Consider the following 20,736-nt stretch of genomic DNA (forward strand, 5'->3'; position numbering starts at 1 on the left):
CATTTCAGCAGGGTGGGTGGTGGTAAGTGGGTGTGAATCACCTGACACTCCCAGGGCACCTTGTCCTAGACTCTTTTGCCCCCAAGTCCCCTGGCACCAGCCAGTCCTGACCCCTCATGCCCAGCTGTCTTGAACAAGCATGGTTCAGTCAATGATCTTAATTCACAGAGTCAGTTCATAGGTTCCCAGGAGATCAAGAATCCACTAAGCTGGGCAGCCCCGGTGGCCCAGCGGTTTGGCACTGCCTTCGGTCTAGGGCGTGATCCTGGAGACCCGGGATCAAGTCCCACGTCGGGCTCCCTGCCTAGAGCCTGCTTCTCCCTCTGCCTGTGCCTCTGCCTCAGTCTCTGTGTCTCTCATGAATAAATAAATAAAATCTAAAAAAAAAAAAAAAAAGAATCCATTAGGCTGCCATTGATTTTTCGAGGGTTATCTTAGGGAAGGGCAGGAGGTGGTGGCAAAGCAGGGACTAGTACCCCAGACCACAGACTGCAAGGACCGCTGCTTACCTCTGCTCACCTGAGCACAAGTCTGTAAGCTCAGCCGCAGATTCTTTCATCCTAGGGCTTCTCTGCCATCGCTAAGCCACTGGCTCTCCTGTTGGCATCTCTGCTTCACATCCCAGACCGTCCTCCTAAAACTGCAGTCTCAGGTGCCTACCTGCTCACTTGACTTCTTCCCTGAGGCGTCCGGAGAAGGTGTATTGCCACCAAGGCCAGTCTGCCAGCAGCCCTTCCGTTCTCAAGAGGAGCCCTTTCCCAGTCACTCGGGGCTCCACTCTGGGGTCTTCCTGGACTCTCCCCTTCCTGTCATAGCCACCCCCAGTGCATCAACAAAGCCCCTTGAAAGTCTCCCCAGGACACAGTGACTGCTGTCCCATCTCTGCCACTTCCAGCCATCACCACCCCATTGGCCTCCCCGCACCTGCCCTTTCCTGCCACAGGGTCTGTTCAACCCAGCAGCCAGAGTCCTCCTCCCCAACAGGTCTGTAGAGGGGGCCTCTCCTGCTCAGAACCCTCTCATGGCCCCCCACCTCGTGAGAATACAAACCAGAGTCCCCACAGGACCTAGAGGGTCCAGCACACTACCTAGCCCCTCATTGTGTCTTTGACTTCCACTCTTACCACCCTCCCCACTGCTCACCTCGCTCCAGCCACACCAGCCTCCTGCCCTGCCTCACACCACCTGGCACTGGCTGTCCCCTCCGCCTGGAGGGCATCCCTCTGATAGCTGCATGACTGTCCCCTTCACCTTCTCCAAGCCTTTGTCCACCTGCACTTCGAGGTGTCACTGACATTCCCAGGGCAGATATAACCTGCTCTCCCACCTCGATCTTCTTTACCCCCATTTTCTTTCTCGGTGTTATCACCTGCTGCCACGCATGTTGTGCTTAGAATCCTTCCTTTCATTTCTTCATTCTGCTGTTGCTTGACTTCTTCCAATAAAACGTGCTCCAAAGGTGGACATCTCTCTCTTTTGGATAGTGATGCATCCCAGGTGCCTGGCACAAGGCAGGGCCCAACATTGGCTGAATGAATGGATGAATTTGAAGAGTAACTAGAATCCCTAGTAGAGCCCAGAATGGGTGCCACCTGGGAACTGAGGGAGGCAGGTACAGAAGCCCGTCGGGATTCCCAGGCATGAGGCTGGTTCCCACACCCGTCCGTGGCAATTCGCGAGCCCACCCTCGTCCCCTCCCTGCCCCTGACTTGCTCTGCGTTCTAGCTGACCCTGAGGGGCAGCTACTTGCACGGTTGTCCTGCTGCTTGCTTCCTGGCGGCGCCTGCATACCTCTCCCCCCTCTCTCTAGTCTCCTGGCCTCCTACAGACTTCCCTGCCTCCTGAAGACGTGCCCATGTGAGAGGAAAGGAACGGCGAAGCCATGAAAGGACAGGACCAACGTGCAGGGAGAAAAGTTGCTGTTGTGTCAATCACCAATTCGCTCTGAACTCAATTAGGCAGATTGTTGACTGGTTCCCTCCCCCAGGGATTTATTGGCTTTAAGCTTTGGGAAACATGCTATTGTGACCAACCTCTTAGCCCAAAGATCAACAACTCTGGGATGATTTTAAACAGTCCACTGGGAACCTGGTTTTGAACTTCATAAGCTGATAACTTCAAAGCATTATGTAAATATAAACTTCACTGTTAATTGAAGAGGTTGTTTATAGATCAGGGTGCCTCTCGGACCAGTGAGGTCGAGCTAGAGAAATCAAAATCTTACGCCGTAGAAAGAAACACGAATTCAAATTAGACATAATGCAGGGCACCCAGATATTGAAGGTTTGGGAATGTCGAACTTCAGTGGTGACGAAGCCTTTGGAATTGAATTCTCTGCGATCTTTAAGTATAAGTGACGAATGACAACTGTGTAAGTGTGGTTACAGTACTGTGATGATGACGACAACTGTCCCTGGGAAAACGGCGGTGATGAAAGTACTCATCACCACAGCCGCCACGCCAGTGATCGGGTCCCTGTGGCCTCTGGCTCTATGGACCTTGGTTCACGTGTATTGTTTCTAATCCCCGCAGAAGCCCTGTGGGGCGTACGTGATACTATGCCCACTTCACAAATGAGGAGGCCAAGGCTTAGGATAGTGGCTCAGTGTTGTTCAGCTAGTAAGCCACTCAGGCCCTTGGATTAGGATCCACGTCAGTCTCTTAACCTCAGACCCTTGCTGGATGTAAGACAGACTGGCTGGGTGTAATGTGGGCTAGCTGGGTATAATATGGGCTACCTGGGTGTAATGTGGACTGGCTGGGTATAATATGGGCTGGCCGGGTATAATATGGGCTCGCTGGGTATAATGTGGGCTGGCCAGGTGTAATGTGGGCTTGCTGGGTGTAATATGCACCAGCTGGGTTGCAGTACTGGCTACCTGGGTGTAATTGATGGCAGCTCTGAGATTGTATCTGGCCTCATAATTTTGAGAGGAGGACATTAATTTTAATAACAATGTCCTTTAACTTCTCCCTATCATTTGGTCGTGGATATGCAGTGTTCTTGCCCTTGTCTTCCCCTAATCTGTCTCAGGCCAATTAGTGGTGCAGTGGTCGCTGAGTTTCGTCCCAGAGGAACTGGGAATGAGGCTCTCGGCCACATATACCTGCTTGCCCAATTATGCATGCCTGGAGTTGTTCATAATTTGAGTGTCGGCAGCGCTTACCATTGGCCCAGATACCTTGTACTCTAAACTGGAAGTGCTAAATATTTATCCTCACCAGCCATTGCCTGACCTGTGGCGGGGGCAGAAGGTGGCTGGCTGTACAGGGTCAATGAGGGAGAGCTGTAATAGGGTCTGGAGCCGGGTGGGAACTCGTGGGTCACCAAATCCAGTGGGTCTCCACATTGTCATTGCTGGGAACACTGTTACTAGTTTTCACCACCATGATCAGGAAGATTTTGTCTGCTATACAGATTTGTTTACTAATGATCTGCCCCCACCCCCGCCTTTTTTTCCCTCTCTTTAATGTAAAAGGTATCAGAGTTTCTGGAGAGTGTGAGGTGACCAGCCACAGCACACTGAGCCACCAGTCCTGCCAGAGGCAGAGCTGTCGGGCTTTTAATGGACTCAGTGTACTTTCCTTGGTTAAATGTGTCATTCCTATCGGGAAGAGGCAGAGGGACTGCTCTTTCTGGAATAGCACTAGCCCGGGTCTGGGTATGTTGCATCCGACATTAAATCATCTCTCATAACAACCCTGAAGGCATATTCTTTCTCCCAGGAAATGTCCCCTCCCCTGGTTCATTGCTTGCTCTGGCCACTATACCCCATGGCCTACGACTTTTGCATAGTTTATAATGTGTCGTTTTATTTAAATGACAAGTCAAGAACTGGTGATGATGCAGGAAGACCGTTTTTGAATTTCAGAGTGATGGAGACTCTAGATTCCTCCTCTAGATGCTTCTTCCTTCTTGTCTTCCTCTCTCACACATGCTGAGTTAACCGCAAAGCCCCAAAGCCGTGTCTTACATAAGAGAGGTGACTGTTTTTCTCTCTCATGATAAGGAGTCCAGACGTGGTCTGTGCAGGGCCATTGAGGCAGCTCTACAGTGTCTGCAGAGGCCCAGGCCGCTGCTAACTTTTTCATTCAGCCTCATTCTCATGCTTGGAATGCAGCTGCTGGGACTAGCCATCACACACATGTTCCAGGCATAAAGAAGGGGAAAGGTGTAGGCAAAAGGCTTGAGCCAGACAAGTCTTTCTTTTTTTAAAGGCTTTGTTGGAAGCTTCTCTCAGCAGCTTCATTTTATTGACCAGGCTCTGTTACATAGAGATTTTATAGAGAGAAAAGGGTGATTTTTTAAAAAAAAATTTTATTTTTTATTTTTTTGCTGGGTACATAACTACCTTTATAAAAAGCAAAGCTCTCTGTTCGTAGGGGGGAAGGAGGGAGTATACATCAGGCAGGCAGCTGTAAGTCCCTGCCATCCTCTCTCTCAGTAAACAGTTTGAGGATGCCTGTTCCATACTTGGTACAGGACTAAACCACATGGGGACGTGGAGAAAGCAGAAGTTTCATTGCTTGGGGCCAGTGACCCACAGGGAATATAAAATGACAAAACATCCAAGGACACAGAAGTCAAGATTAGTCTAATTGTGTAATTAGACTAATTGAGCTAGTCCATCCATCAGAAATCTGAGGGCAGCTTTACATTCCAGTTGCCTGTCATTGGCTGTTCCTGATGGTAAACTGTTCTTTATCCTCAGTAAATACACTGTACATTGTTCAGTTCACTGTTATCCTTAGTCTCATCCCTGGAGTCCCAGCTGAGGCCCCTAGAGACAGACATGGGGCTGCAGAGCTCCTCAACAAACATACAGAGCCCCTGAGACGCATATTAGTGAAGCAAGAGTCTGTAACAGCCCAACCCAGCGCCCTAGATTCTTGATGCCCGTGGCTCTTTGCTTCACACCTGCCTTACCTGGGAGGAGGTGACCTTTCCTTCCTCCTCCCAGCAGAGCACCCCATGCCCTTTGGGGGCTGGTCAGACTCCCATGTCCAGAAATCAGCTCCCTCCCACCCTTGACCATCACTTCCTAATCACACAGCCCTTCCCCCTTGGGGGTCAGGGACTAGGATATAAACCAAGCCCATAAACACCACTGAGCATCTCATAGGCCTTGGGTGTGGTTAATCAAACAAATTAAGTGACTATGGTGACTCAAGGAGAATTTGAGTTTTTTTACAGTCGAGTAGTAAATATTTTCCATCTGGTTTTAAAACTTCTATTGGGAGCATACAATTCTGGTAAGTAAAACAAGTATTTAAAAACTTTTTATTGTGTGTTGTGGTCACCTTTGTGAGGGGAAAAAGAAAAAAAATGAGGGAACCATAACAGGGACAAACTGAATTCTTGCCATTTTCAACAACATGGATGGATCTCAAAGATGTTAGGCTAAGTGAAATAAGTCAGCCAAAGACAAGTACTATATGATTTCATTCGCCTATGGAATCTAAAAAACAAAACAAAGGAACAAACAAAACAAAGCAGAAAGAGACTCATGGATACAGGAAACTGGGTTTCCAGAGGTGGAGAGGCCTGGGAGGGGGGTCGGGGGGGTGACATAAGGCAAGAGGATGAAGAGCTGCACACCTCCAGTTATAAAATATGTTAAGTCCTGGAGATGTAAATGTACAGCATGGGGAATATAGTCAATAATACTGTCACAGCTTTGTGTGGTGACAGATGGTAACTAGACTTAACGTGAGGATCATTTCATAATGTATAAAAAAACGTCAAATCACTGTGATGTGTACTTGAAACTATTAGGATGCTGTATGTCGATCATACTTCAGTTTTAAAAAGTTTAAAAAAGGACAAACAGAAACTTTTGTAATAAGAGATGCAGGTACATTCACATAGAATCCAAGACCCCGAGAGCAGGAGATCTTCATGGGGTCATCTCCCCACATTTGCTGCTAAAGGGTTTTGAGGTCATGTTGCATTTTGACTACTGTAGGTAAAAAAGAGGAGTTCTCCACGCTCGCTCTGAGGCCCCATCAGATTCAGCACATGGGGTACCAGCTCTCTATATTTGCTGGAGGTGGGGGGGTTGCTCATGACTCCGGTAAGAAACACTTAGGGAGAAACAGATGAAGTGCTCTTTTGAGGACTGGTGGTGGGGACCAGATGAGTAGATCTGGTTTTTAGTTTCCCAGTGGTGCTCATGTTTTAAGGGGTGACCAGCCCTGTGTTCCAGGTCCCTCACATGTTCATTTTTGTTGGACCATGTGCCAACGCAACCATTAGAAGTCTGTATTTCTCCATCTTCTGGCCATCACCCTCTGCCAGAGGCCAAAACTAGACTCTCGCAGCCTCTGGCTGTGCCCCAACTGGCTACATCTTCCAGGGCAGGAGCAGCTGCAGACCTTTGGTGTCAATCAACCACACTTCGAGGGCCTCCATGTTTCCTTGAGTTCTCAGGGCTTTTCTTCCTGGATGGCCTTTGTCTCCTAAGTACCACAGTGTGGGGACTTGCATTCAGCTCTCGAGGTCAGTGCTTGTCTGGAAGGGGAGAACCAGTCCGAGTCTCCAGTGTAGCCACTCCAGCACCACCACCAACCTAGTGAGAGCTCTGCTAAGTGGGCCCCTGCCTGGCCCAACCCTGCTTCTCAGCCTCAGTTCCACTCCCAGAATCATCAGCTCTTCCAGGGAAGACACAATTGCATAGCTTCAGATCCCCCGTGAAGAGTCCTTCTCACCTGGAACTTCCATCTCTCAGACCTCATGGCTTCCTTGGCTCTCCCATGCCTTCATTTTATCTTATAGTTGTTTTCAACCGGAATGTTAGCACACCAGGAATTACTCCATCCTATCCTGAACCAGTTGAAGTCTGCCAGTTTTATTAGTCTTTCCCAAGTAATAACTTTATTTTTTTCTCTTATATTTGTTTTACATTTGTGTATTTCTGCTGTTACCTCAATGATTGTTTTCCTTCTACTTGATCAGGATTTAATTTGCTTTTTTTTTTTTTTTCAAATTTCCTGAGATAAAATGTTAGATTGTTGCTCTTTAGCCTTTATTTCTCTCGTGTATGACTCGATGGCTACACGTTGCCCTCTAGGTACAGGCTTAGCCATATCTACAAATTTTGGTATATCACTCATTGTCATTCAGTTTAAAATATGTTATAATTTCCCTTGTGATTTCTTTTTTCCAGTGGTTTATTTAAAAAGTGTAATGTTTAATTTCCACACAGTTGGTATTTTCTAATTCACTTTTATTATTGATGTTAAAATAGATTCCATTGTGAACAGAGAGTAAATTCTAAAGTCTAAATGACTTCAACCTATCTTGTGAAATATATTGAGGCTTGGATTATGACCTGACATATAAACAATTTTGGTAAATGTTCCATGAGCCCATGAAAATAATGCATACTTCACCGTGGTCCTTCAGTTTTCTTAAGTATGTCAATTAGATTGATTTCATTAATTGTGTTTTTTTGGAACTTCTGTATCCTTATCAAATTTAAGCCTGCTCACTCCATTAGCTATTGAGAGAAGTGTGTTGAACTCTTCCATCTGATTGTGAATTTGTCTAGTGAAGATCCTTCTTTATTCAGTTGATTGTTGCTTTTTTCACTTTGAAGCTAAATTATTGGGTGCACATAGATTTAGAATTGCTGCAACTTCCTGTGAATTATCTCCTTTATCATTATGACATGACTCTTGATACAGAGTAATGCTACTTGCCTTCCAGCCTATTTTTGTCTCATAATAACATAGTTACTTCAGCTTTTGATTCCTGTTTGCATAGTGTCTGCTTTTCTGTCCTTTCACTTCAAACTTTCTGGGTGCTTATATTTCAAGTTAGTGTCTTATAGGCAGAATATAGCTGATATTTTAGAAGGTTAGGTTGTGACAGTCAGTCTTCTATTTGGAGTATTTAATGACTAATATTGTTGGTTTTATATCTCTCATGTTAATATTTTTTTCTATTTGACCCAGCTTTTTCATGGGTCTTCTTGCCTTTCTTTAGAATATCCTACTATTTCTATTAATCCATTTGCCCTTCTGTTAGCTTGTCGGTGAGAACATTCTTCTGCCACTGGTATAGAGGCTACACTAGTGATTACAACATGCATCCTTGTCTTATAGTTTGTAGTTAAACACAGATTATTATGTTGACTACTTCCCTAACAGGGTTAGATTTAAAATGCTAAATTTTAAAAATGCTTTAATTTCACTTACCCCTATCTTTTGTGTTATTGTTGTTGTGCATTTAAATTATACATGTAGGTTAAACAAGACACTATTATTATTACCATTATTATAGTAAATAAGCTGCCATATGTGTCTACGTGTGTATGCTGCTCTTATTCTTTCCATCTTACATTTTTGTGCTAGCACCTACGCTCATTTTTATTTTAAAGACTTCCCTTTTGTCCTTCTGCTAATGCAAGAGTACTGACAGCTATCTTGCTGAGTTTTCATGGTTTACACTGTTTTCCTTAGTTTTTACCTCACATCCTTTTTCTCTCCAGGACCCCACCTTACATTTAATTGTCACATCTCCTTAGCTCCTCTTGGCTCTGACAGTTCCTTTCTCAGACTTCCCTTGTTTTTGACTGACCTTGGCATTTGTGAAGATTACTGGCCAACTATTTTGAAGAATGTCCTCTGTTGGGATTTGCCTGATACTTTTCTCATGATTAGACCAAAGTAATGTTTTGGAAGGAAGACCAGAGGTAAAGTACCCCTTCTCATTGCATTCTATCAGGGGATATGCCATCAACATGGCTGATTACTGTTGATATTGACCTTGGTCACCTGGCTGAGCTTTCATTCTTTTCCACTGTAGACTTACTCTTTTTTCTCTCTCTCTTTGCATTCTGTGCTCTTTGGGGAGAAGTCACTATGCATAGCCCACAGTAAAGGAATGGGAACCTATTATGCTCCACCTCTTTAAGGGAGAATATCTACATAAATTATTTGGAATTCTTCTGCATGGGAGATTTGTATCTTCTATCCCATGTATCAATTGATTCACTTGTTTATATCAGTATCCACTCATGCCTCATTATCCTTTAAATGTCTGTATGATCATTAATAGGGTTTCCTTTTCTACTACTGATTTTGGTAAATTTTTAAAATCTTTTCTCTTGTTTATTGAATAGTTTAGCTGATGGTTTATCACTTTTATTGATCCTTTTTATAAAACAAGCTGTGTTTTCATTGATTGTCTCAATTGTTTGTCCATATTCTATTTCAGTCATTTCTGGTCTTATCTCATTTCTTTTCTTCTACTTTACTTACTTATTTTTATTTCCTTGGGGTTTAATTTTCCTGACACATAAGGGGATTCTTCTTGGCAGGCTCACCTTGAGAACCTGGTAGAAGGCCTAGTGGTAAAATCTGTGAAAATATGGCCACCTCCAAAGACTGGTTCCCCATGAGTTTCTGAGTCTTAGGCTAATCCTTGCTCACCCTCCAGCAGTTTGCCAAAATTACCACTTACATGTTCCTACCAGTTTGTGGCTCTAATGGCTTCTGTTCCAGGTTAGCTGATCTTGGCTGTGATTGTATGTATTCACCTGTCTTCCAGATATCAGATTTCTCTGATGGCTCTAAAAAGTTACTGATTTTCAGTATGTTCAGACTTTTTCTTGTTGTAACAATGGAAGTGATAACTTTCAAACTCTTCACATGTTAAATCTGGATGCAGAAGTTCAGTCTTTTTAAAGATATTTTAGCTGGGAATAATAGCATTTTAGGTTGGCGATTACTCTCTTCTGGCATTTTTAAGATATCATTCCATTGTCTTCTGGCTTCTGTCAGGTGTGTGGATAAATAAACCATCAGTCTTATGTTGCACATTTAAGTGGATTGTGTCTTTTTCTTTCTCTAGCAGTTTTTAGGTTTTTTTCTTTTGGTCTTTGGATTTTAGCAGCTTTCTATATGTGTTAAGGTGTGGCTTTCTTTGTTTGCATTCTGCTGGGGTTTGCAGATCTTGAATCTGTAGGTTGATGTGTTTAATAAAAATTCCCAGCTCTTGTCTCTTTTCTTTGTTAGGTCCTGTTCTGTCTGTCTTTCTTGGCCTCCAGATATGTATGTTAGACCTGTTCACTATTTTTCTTTCAGGGCTTCAGTCCCAGAATTTTCCATTGACTGACCTGTCTTCCAGTTCGTTGATTCTGTGTTCTACTTTTTCTAATCTGTGGTTAATTTTATTCATATAGTTCTTAATTTTAGTATTTTTTTCAGTTGTGGGATTTACATTTGGTTATTTTTAATACATTCCATATTTGTGTCTTTTCTTCTGTTGTCTCAACATATACCTGTATTTTCTTAAACATATTTATATCTCCTTTAAAAATTCATTTTTTTTCCTGCTAACTCCAGAATCTGGGTCATCTGTAGATTTTCCTCTATTGTCCTTTTATCCCCTTGATTTTGGGTCACATGGCCCTGTCTTTTGGAATGGCAGAGAGATTCTTATTAAAGATGAGATATTGTGTTAAGAAAGTAGAGAAGCTCTAGATAGTGGCTCCCTTTCCCTGCTGATCAGATAGAGTGGGGACTGATGACCTTAACCTAGTTAGGGACTGAGTTGATTTGAGGCTGGATTGCAGTTTCTCAAGGCTCCATTTGCTTGGGGTTTTTTTAACCTCCTATTCCTAATATAGCCTCTAAAGTTTATAAGAGAAGTTGGGTCATTCTCTGAGCCCTTGCTCCTGAGAAATCCTGAGCTTCAACCTTTGTTTTCTCGGGACCACAAGGTGACAAACAAAATCCCATCTTTCTTTTAGAGACTTTCTGCCTTGATTCTTAGTCTTCTGCCTTGCACAGCTTCCAAACTCAGCAAACATCTTGAGGGGATAACAGGCAGTGTTGGGTTCAGTTCTTTGCTTTCCCTTCTCATGAATCATCTATTTAAGTCTCTGGTTTTGTTGTCAGGTTCCATGAACTCATCACAAGTTCTGTTTGCTTCTCCACCTGCTGGTAGTGACTGACTGCCTGGACCACCAGCCCCAGCCTAAGCCTCTTGCCCTGCTCCCACAATGCATGAGGGAGAGTTCTGAGGGCTCCCCCTCCTCTCAGATTATTGTCCCTTTGAATCCTAGTTGCCTCAGCAGCTTTCTGTACTTCAAAGAGATGTTTTGCTATATTTTATCTGGATTTTCTGTTCTCACTGGAAGCATAGACCTACTGTAAGGAAAGTTGTTCCAACACACAGAACGTCAGTCATTCCATTTTTGATGAGCATTCACTTCTCTTTTCCTTTTTTTTTTTTTTAAGATTTTATTTATTTATTCATGAGAGACACAGGCAGAGAGGCAGAGACACAGGCAGAGGGAGAAGCAGGCTCCCTTCAGGGAGCCCAATGTGGGACTCAATCCCAGGACCCTGGGATCATGATCCGAGCCGAAGGCAGATGCTCAACCACTGAGCCACCCACGTGTCCCCTCTTTTCCTTTTTAAAATCTCTTTAAACTATCTTTCTTTAACATGCTAATGTGTTTATTTCTATAGAATAAAATCCCAGGAGTAGGACTGCTTGGTCTGACATAATACATATAAATACATGTTGTCTATTTGCCTTTTAAAAAAATGATTAATTGATTGATTGATTGATTGATTGATTGATTTGAGAAGGGTTGGGGGAGAGAGAGATCATGTGGGAGGGGCAGAGGGAGAGAGAATCTCCTGCAGACCCCCTACTAAGCATGGAACCAGATGCAGGGCTCCACTCACAACCCCAAGATCATGACCTGAGCCGAAATCAAGAGTAGGACACTCAATTGACTGAGCCACCCAGATGCCCCTGTTTGCTTTTTAAGACCACACTATAGCATTTATTATTTCTGATAGCTATGTAATAGAGTTATCTTTTTTTCCAACCCCTGTTAGCAATAGGCATGATAGCTCTTTTAAATTTTTGCTGGTCTGGTAGTTTTAAAGTAATAGCTCAGTTTAACTTTAATTTGTATTTATTCCCTGACTACTTGTAAATGTATAATGTTTTTGCTATTAGGATTTGTTTTCCTGTGAGTGACCTATTTACATCCTTTGCCCTCTTGTCCACATTTAAGAAATGTTTATTATAGATATCATTTTTTATCCTGTGCTCTTAAGAAGCTTTGAGTTCCCAGTTTTTCCCCATCCTCTGGATTCCTACCCCTGGAACTTTCTCCCTGTAAAGTGCTGTATCTCTCTTAATTAGACCCCAGCCTCTGCCCTCCCAGCTTCTATGGCTCTTCTTTGATACTTTCCCATTTGACAGGCTCCAGCCTGGTTCTCTCCTGAGGGCACTGCTTCCCCATAGCCCCATCTCCCTCACTGAGATGTGGGGTCAACGGGGGCAGTTGTCTGTGTCTTTTGCATTCTCTGCCCCATCTCCAGCATCTGAAACAGGGGCCAGCACATAAGTGCTCAATAAATACTTTTTGAATGAACTCAATCAGTTTTGAAAAGCATGATAGTGTTTTGGTTTAAAATGTAAACTCTGGAGCCAGGCCACCAGACCTGAAATCACAGCTCTGTTATTTAATACTTACATGACCTTGGGCAAGCCTCTCTGGACCTCAGTTTCCTTATCCCTAAAATGGAAATCATAGTAGTAGCTACATCATAGAATTGTTATTAGAACTAAATGAGCACACATATATGCATTAGTTTCCTAGGGATTTGTAACAAATTACCACAAACTAGATAGCTTGACACAACAGAAATTTATTCTCTCACAGAGAGAAGCCACAAGTCTGAAGTCAAGGTATCAGCAGCCATAGTTGTAGTGGAGGATCCTTCCTTTCCTTTACTCCTCCAGCTTCTGATGGTTGCTGGCAGTCCTTGACATTCCTTGGCTTTGTAGCTGCCATTAATCCAATATCTGACATCTTCCTTTGGTGTCTCTGTGTCTCTACTTGGTGCCTCCTCTCTGTGTGTCTAAGTCCACAGTTTCCTCTTACAAGGATTGCATTCATTGGGTTGAGGGCTCTCCCTAATCCAGTACACCTCATCTTAGCTTGATCACATCTGCAGAGACCCTGTTCCCATTAAAGGTCACATGCACAAGAACCTGAGTTAGGATGTCAGCACATCTTCTGGGGGGACATAATTCAACTCAGTACAATGTGTAAACTCTTCCAATAGGGCCTTGTCTTTGGGTTCACTCTTGTATCCCTACTGCCTTCAACAGTACTTGGTATATAGGTGTCCAAAAAAATCTGTTGAATTAATTAATTGATCAACACTTTGTCTACTGCACTACAAAGATATTTTCAAATCTATCATTCATCTTTTTGTTTTATATATTTTCCATTAAAATGTTTTAAGTTTTGTACAACCAAGTATATTTGTCTTCTTTCCTGTCTTCTTTATTTTCTTTTTTTAAAAATAGATTCTGGGTTTGTAGCCTTGGTTAATAAAGTGTCATGCCTCGAGCCCCCAGGCCACTCTTTCATATTTTACAGACAATCTCCTGAACTTTCTTGCGAGAATTTTTACTGTTTTATTTTTTTAATAAAATGCTTAATCCATATGGAATTAGTTTTTGTATATGGTGTAAGATGGGGGTCTTTTATATTTTCCCGCTGGATTATCATTTGTGAAATTCTCATTATACTTGGGTCTAAGTCTGGAAATTTCCACCTTGTTACACTGATCTATACATCTTTTCCATATCGATGCAATGTGGTGGGGTTTTGCTTTTATTTTTTAGCGAAACTGATCTTTCCTCATTTTTCTCCCTTTTTACATTTTTTTTGGCTATTCTGAGGCCGTGTTTATATTTGTCCATATGAACTTTATCCATTTGCATTATTAGGATCTCCCTAAATGCATTATTAGGATCACAGTTGGACTTCCACTAAACTTATTAAAAACGTATCTGCTTTTGAAATCAGGAAGAGAGAACGTAACAGAATGTGCAGAAGACAAGAGCAGAGAGCCTGTCATTCCACAGGGGAGTGTGGCCATTCAGTGTCCCTTTCTCCTGCTGCACTCTACTTGGCCCTCAGCTCTGGGACTCACAGCTTGTGTCCACTTGCCCTTTGGACCACAGATCTGACCCTGGGACTTGAGAATAGCCCCGTCTGAAGGAGGAATGGCTCATCTGCCCTTATCTTCAGTCATCACAATCTGTTACTCATCTGCTCATGGAACACTAAGATTTTACACATGTATGCAAGAATGAGCAGGTTCTGGATATTTGCCTCTAAAATTACGCATCTGGTCGATTTACTCGTTACACCTGGAATTCTGCTTGACACTGAAAAGCTGTCAAATCACTGTGTCTTATATTCTCAGACTGAGGCTGTCTCATTTCACAATTTTTGAAGGTTAATTTTGGTTCAGCATTTTGTCCTTCTGAGCGATCGGAACACAATTTTAGTCTTGTTGGGTTCTACAAGGATAATGTATTTTTAAAAGTCTGAACCAAATCATGATTGTCATCATCATGCTTGCAGCAAAAAAGAAAAGAAAAACTACTGTCTTACCACTTGGTGATCACTGTTGACAAGGCATTCCTCTGTCCCGAAGGTCCAGAGTTGGGCGCTAAGGTTGGAGAAAGGATTGGTTTTGAAAATGTTAGGGCAGTACCATCGCTGGGGGATGAGGTGGAGTTAGGTCAGGTGGACCAGACAGATCTAGCCTATAGACTAGAAATTTCTAGATTTGAGGTGTGGTCGGATTATGATCATGGTAGGTTTTTGGTGGTCACAGCACTGTCACCAAATGTATGGACTTTCATAGATGCAAAGAGTTGGAAAGGCCCTCAGAGCTCATATACCTGCCATGATCCCCTCTTCACCCCAGCTCCTCTGTTGTTCACCATCTCAGTGGGCAGGGATGTTGAGCTTGGTCGTGTGGCTTTCTCTGACATGGTATGTGGTAGATGTGACCTGAGCAGCAGCCTTAGATCTGCTGTGTGCTCTAGGGTGGCCTTATGCCCCAGAGACCTGCTGGTAGAAGAGCTTTCCCAGACAGCTCTCATCCCTTTAGTCTGATCCCCAGAAGGAATGCACATGGAACAGGCCTAAACCCAACCTGCAGCCTGACGCCAAGCCCAGTCAACCCACAGCCTGCATCAGGAATACCTAGTGAAACCCATCTTACATCTGCCAAACTGCCCTTGACCTGCATACCCACAAGTGTGAGAATAAATGTTTGTTTTCTTGTCAGCCACTGGGCTTTGTCGTGCATAAGCTGGCTCATGGAGTTTCCAAACATGTGGTACATAAAGGCTCAGGAACACCCAAACCCAGTCGTATGTAGGCTGCCCAGGCTGTGTCATTTGAATGGGGAGTGACACACTTCCCAGCCTGCGGCTGTGCCTGTTATTTCTAGAGCTACAACTGTGAATTCAGACTCAGTCACTTGTGCTGATTTGTTGTCACTGGCCACCAAGCATCTCTGGGCAGTAGCCCATACCTGAGTCACTGGAGTGTCTGCATACTACTCCCATGTAGCCCTGGGCTCTGGGTTCCTCATGGGTAAGAGGTAAAGTGGCAGCTATGCTATCAGACTCCCCTCCCCATGCTGAGTCACAAGACAATGCTGTCCCACAGTGTCCAGCTGGCATGTGTCCACACCTTTGCTCTGCCACTCAACAGCTGTGTCTCCAGGAAATAGTTGGTTTATTGAGCCTTCTGCCTAAACTTTGATCTCCTTATTTGTAAGACGGAATATGTCATAGCTTTGTCGAGGAGCACTGTGAAGTTTAAGATAATGTATGGAAATCACTGGGTACAGCGGCCAGCACCTAGTAGAACTTTAGCCACGGTCTCTTTCTCTATGACACCTGTGAAGTTTCCATCACCATCTGGTGTCAGGAAGGAGTGGGCTTCCTGAGAAGTGGCTGTGAGACCAGCTCTGGCCCTTGTCATTAGGCTGTCAGTGCTGGGACTCTGCTTGAGATGGTTGCCAGCTTGAACTCTCACACCTGAGCCACTGTCACGTGGAACACGCAAGCAGATACTTGCTGTAAGTAATGCTGAAGGAGGCTCTTCAGGATGAATGAGTTTGAGTCTGGGTGGGGCTCAGATGACCAAGAAGGAATAAGAAACACTGGAAATGGTATATATCCAATTACATATAGAAGACTATTATTTTTTAAAAAGATTTATTTTTATTTATTTATGATAGAGAGAGAGAGGCAGAGACACAGGCAGAGGGAGAAGCAGACTCCACGCGGGGAGCCCGATGCAGGACCCAATCCCGGGACCCCAGGATCGCGCCCTGGGCCAAAGGCAGGTGCAAAACCGCTGAGCCACCCAGGGATCCCGACTATTATTATTATTATTTTTTTTTTGTAATTATAAAATGTATATGAAGGCCACCTGGGTGGCTTAGTCAGTTAAGTATCTGCCTTTGGCTCAGGTCATGATTTCAGGGTCCTGGGATTGAGCTAACATCAGGCTCCCTGCTCAGTGGGGAGTCTGCTTCTCCTCTCCCTCTGTGTGGCGCTCTCTCTCTCTCTCTCCCTCTCTCTCTCAAATAAATAAATGGAAAAATCTTTTAAAATGCATATGAGTGCTTAAAGCAAGCATTGTAACATTGCTTGGGCTTATAATCTATGTAGATCTAGAACAAAGGCCAACTGTAGCTTAGTGGACAGGTGGCAGAGTAAGGCCTATATGGTTGCAAGAGTTCTTCATTTTATGTGAGGTGGTTCAATATGAACTCTAAATAGCCTGTGAATAGGTAGGGGTCTATATTATAATCCCCAGAGCAACCATCAAAAAGGAGATGCAAAGAGGCATAGCAAACAAATATTCTTCACACAGAGACTGGTGGATGTTTCTCTCCTCAGATGCTCTGCAGTGGCTGGGCTTGGAAAGACAGAGTCAGTCACCCAACTTCTTGTTGTGGGCACCACTTGAGAATGCCTGTCTTCACCAAGAGAGCCAGCAGTATTTCCACGGAACGATGTGGCATCGTGTGGGAGAAGCAGTCTGCAATCTAAGGGACATCCCAGGGATGGCGGAAGTGACAATTTTGTGAATCAAATTATTCTAGGCCACGGACTGTCACTCTTGGAGGAACTTTCTTAGGGAAATGCCTCTTTAAAGAGACGAAAGGACTTGACTTGAATGGTTAAACATTTTGAAATCTGCTTTATTAATGCTGCGGTTTAGGTTTACGTTGTATGGTAAACTGTCTCCAAGGGTCATGATAAATCTAGTTGATTTGCTGTTGTGTTCATCTTAGAAATGAGAGTGTGCAAGGGGAAGCTCTAGAGACATGTGTTGGTAAAGTGCATAGTGCCTCTTCTAGCCATCACACCCTCTGGGTTTTGCGTCCTGTGTGATTCTCTGTGCCCATAAGGGATTGCATCCTGCAACCTCTGGGCCGGCTGCTTACGGCATGCCCAGCCTCCCTGGTGCTTCACAAGCCTGCAGGCTGTGAGACATTTGCCTACAGACATTTCCTTACTATCCATTGCATATGTTTTTATGAAAGGACCGAGCAGGAGGAATTTGCAATGAATAATTCATGTGTAATTGTTTTCAAAATATAAAGTTATTTTTCAAAGAAAGCAACCAATCTATCCATTTTGGAGTCCCCCTGCTGCCACTTGGGTGCTTCTGCGTGGGCCGCAGCTTTCCATCGAAACACTCATGCCGTCCCGCACTGGGCCAGGCTCTGCCACAGAGCTGGGACAGGGTGTGTGTGCAGACGGCATGGAGCTGTCAGCATTCCCAGCCAGCACTTGCCTGCACAGGTCCCCAGGCAGGCCTTTGGGATAGCCTTGGACTCTAGCCCTGCTCTCCACCGAGTCCCTATAGACGACACCACATGGCTACATTCCCTTCCCTTTCCACCCGGCTTCCAATCCTGCACCAAACACATCCTGCAGCTTGCTGACATCAACTCATACACACAAGCCAAGCCAAGGCCAGAGCCTGACCTACTGGGCCAGTGCAGATACAGTGAGCCACTGTCACATTCCGTGCATTACTGACACTGACAGTGAGAATAAGAACCAGCCAATGATGCCAGCCCCCTGGGTCCTAGTGCCGTACACCAAGAAGGAGGTGCCCAAACAGAAGGAGCCAATGACTGCACACAAATTGTGGATACCCTGCTGCCGCTCAGCGGGTTTACATTTTGCAGCTCGAGTCTGAAGAGGACGTAGCAGAAGGCTCAGTATCTGTAAAGGCCTCAGTACCATCCTGACATGTGACACAGAATAAGCATGATGGTGGTGATGACGGTGACGGTGGTGATGATGGTGTTGGTGGTGATGATGATGGTGATGGTGGTGATGGTGGTAATGGTGGTGTTGGTAGTGATGATGGTGGTAGTGGTGGTGATGATGTCATGATGATGATGGTGATGGTGGTGGTGGTGATGAAGTCATGATGGTGATGATGGTGATGATGGTGATAATGGTGAAGGTGGTAGTGATGGTGATGATGGTGTTGATGATGGTAATGAAATTGGTGGTAGCAGTGATGAGTACTGCCTTACCCCTTCAGCTTCCTCCACAGAATGCAGTCAGTGTGATGCTGACCCTTCTGTCCTCTGCTCTCCAACTTGCTGTGGCTTCCTGTGGCATCATAGCCCCCGACATATGTCAATGGCTGGTCTGTGTATTTCCTGCCCCCTTTCCTCTCAAAACACAGACTAACCTTTCTTTCAAAACTGGTCTTCAGACTCTTCTGCTCTCCCAGACAGATTTCCTTCATCTGTCCTGGGCGAGTTCAGTCATGCTGGATGTCTTTGGCCCTTTGATGCACAAACACATTTTAAAGTGTGATTCAGTGTTCTCTTTTGGAAGAAAACCCATGTTTTCAAATTTAAATTGTGGTGCTTTGAGAGTAGCAGGGATGGTCTCTTTTGTCCTGCTTATATTCTCCTCAGCATCCCTTCTGGGGGGAATTTACCTATGGCAGGTAATACCAGCCAGGTTGCTGGCCTACTGGCCACTGACAAAGGGGGTGCCAACATCATCTGCTTCTTGAACAGTCCAACTCATCAGTTTCTTCTAGGAAGGCATTACTAGATAATTCTGCTTCACTGTTTGCAATGCAGGGAAGTGCATTTTTTCAATTGTCCTCCCACCACCACCACTACTCACACAAAATGGAAACCATTAGTAAGCAGTGGGCTCTGTGTGGTGGAATGAAGGGAATTCATGGATGACTTTCAGTGAGTGCACTCACATAAGGAGAGGAAAGGGTCCGTGGATGCCCTCTCCCCCACAAAAAACCATTGTAGCTTGCAGTTTCAACTGAAGATCATAATGAAACTTGAGTAAAAATTTTTGTTTTCCCTCCCCAAACCACCTTGCTTTATTTTGTTCATGTTTCCTAGGGTATATGTGAATATAAATCTAACTTAGGAGACTCGAAACTCACTGCAGTCACAGCCTATGTGAATTTAGATGTCTTGGAAGGCATGGCCTTTGGAAAGGTTTGCAGTGCCAACTGCAGCCCCTAGTGCCATGCCCACTGAGACCAAGGCTGGGAGCCCACTTACTCCTTTGTTCACTCACTCACTCCACAAACAGACCTTGCCCCGGGCCAGGGAGCCAGGCCACCCGGGCCCCGCCCACAGGGCGACTGTGGGTGGAGGCAGACAAGTAACAATCACAGGCTGGAGCTTAGGGGCGGTGGCTGCGGGGCTGGAGGAGCTCAGCCGGCAGGGAGGCAGGGAGCCTGCCGCAACCTAACTGCCTCTCCCTCCACTTTCTTCCTTGCCAGGTACTGGAAGCTAGTGGAATGCCCATGGATGATGACCAGTACGCTCTGCTGACGGCAAAAATAGGATATAAGAGAGAAGGGATGAGTTATCTTGATTTTGCAGCAGGATTTGAAGGTAGCTAATCACCAGCGCAAGCCCCGCAGGGACAGAGCCCCCCCCCCCCCCCCCCCACTGGTGGCGCCACCAGTCATCCCGAGCCCTGAGCCCTGCCTCGAGGCCACTGGGTTGAAGCAGTGTGAGCTGAGATGCTCAAACAGTGTGTGTTCTAAGACTGGCAACAGACATTTTTGTTTGATTTTATCTGACTGTGTTTCGGCCTTTTCTTTTCGCTAAACCAAACTGTGAGTGCAGAATTTTGCCTGACAGAGCCTTCTACAGACTTAGAGCACAAATGGTTTCTAAAATTTGCTTCAAAGCCTATGCTTCTTCAATCACGCTTCCTGTCCTTTGGGATTTTCCTCCTGAGAATAGATACTGTTTGTCTGTGGTTAGTGGCACCCATATACCAACAAGGCAAGTATCCTTCCTCCTTTTTTGTAGATAAGGACACACAGATGCTAAAAAATTCAATGACATGCCCAAGATCACTCAGCCACTGGCCCTCACCTCCTGCTGCCCCAAAGCAGTTGCCAGGAAATTCTTCACGTGCGGTACGCTCAGGCCTGGAAGCTGTTGTCACCCACTCTTACTCTCCCCTGGCCACACACCTGGCAGAGACATGATGAGCAGCTGGCCTCCCCTCTCTCCGCCGAGTCATCCTCCCCCTGGTCTCCACTCTTGCTGACATTTAAATGGACAAATCAGCCCTCTAGAAAAGCTGCAGAAATCACACAAACATGTTGATGGAATACTCTATGATTTTGCAGCGAATGCACTGCAGACTGGACAGAGCAGGATGCAGAAGCCCTGTTTGCGTTTTGCCATCCTTCCCACATTCTGTCTGGGAGATGACTGGGCAGTGTGATGGGTCTCTCCTAGAGAGACTGGCAGCTGGGACTTCTCCCCGGGAAAATGCAAAGGTCCCATCTGACCATGGCAGATGAGCATTTGACTGTCCTATCCTAGGGGAGAAGAGGT

At 44.9% G+C, this 20,736-nt stretch overlaps 1 protein-coding gene and 1 long non-coding RNA gene across 12 annotated transcripts in view; one reads left to right on the forward strand and one right to left on the reverse strand.

The window, feature by feature from the left end:
* Positions 1–20,736, forward strand: part of EFCAB6 (EF-hand calcium binding domain 6) — a 233,602-nt gene that overhangs the window by 124,463 nt on the left and 88,403 nt on the right. For all 6 annotated transcript variants that reach the window (XM_077914193.1, XM_077914189.1, XM_077914192.1 and 3 more), the window contains one exon: positions 19,659–19,773. In XM_077914193.1, the coding sequence (XP_077770319.1) occupies positions 19,659–19,773 (115 nt within the window). The remainder of the gene's footprint in view (positions 1–19,658; positions 19,774–20,736) is intronic.
* The window catches only part of LOC144323573 (uncharacterized), a 37,140-nt gene continuing 27,631 nt past the window's right edge, over positions 11,228–20,736 (reverse strand). Inside the window, exons 6-9 of one of the 6 annotated variants that reach the window (XR_013388976.1) lie at positions 18,585–18,681; positions 18,424–18,502; positions 14,448–14,505; positions 12,662–12,995 (exon numbers count right to left, since the gene is read on the reverse strand). This is a non-coding gene — a long non-coding RNA (uncharacterized LOC144323573). Of the gene's footprint in view, positions 12,549–12,661; positions 12,996–14,447; positions 14,506–18,423; positions 18,682–20,736 lie in introns of those variants that run through there. The other 5 variants (XR_013388979.1, XR_013388980.1, XR_013388981.1 and 2 more) reach the window with 5 other exon arrangements.

This window comes from Canis aureus, chromosome 11 (genome assembly GCF_053574225.1).
Source record: "Canis aureus isolate CA01 chromosome 11, VMU_Caureus_v.1.0, whole genome shotgun sequence".
Taxonomy (NCBI): Eukaryota; Metazoa; Chordata; class Mammalia; order Carnivora; family Canidae; genus Canis; species Canis aureus.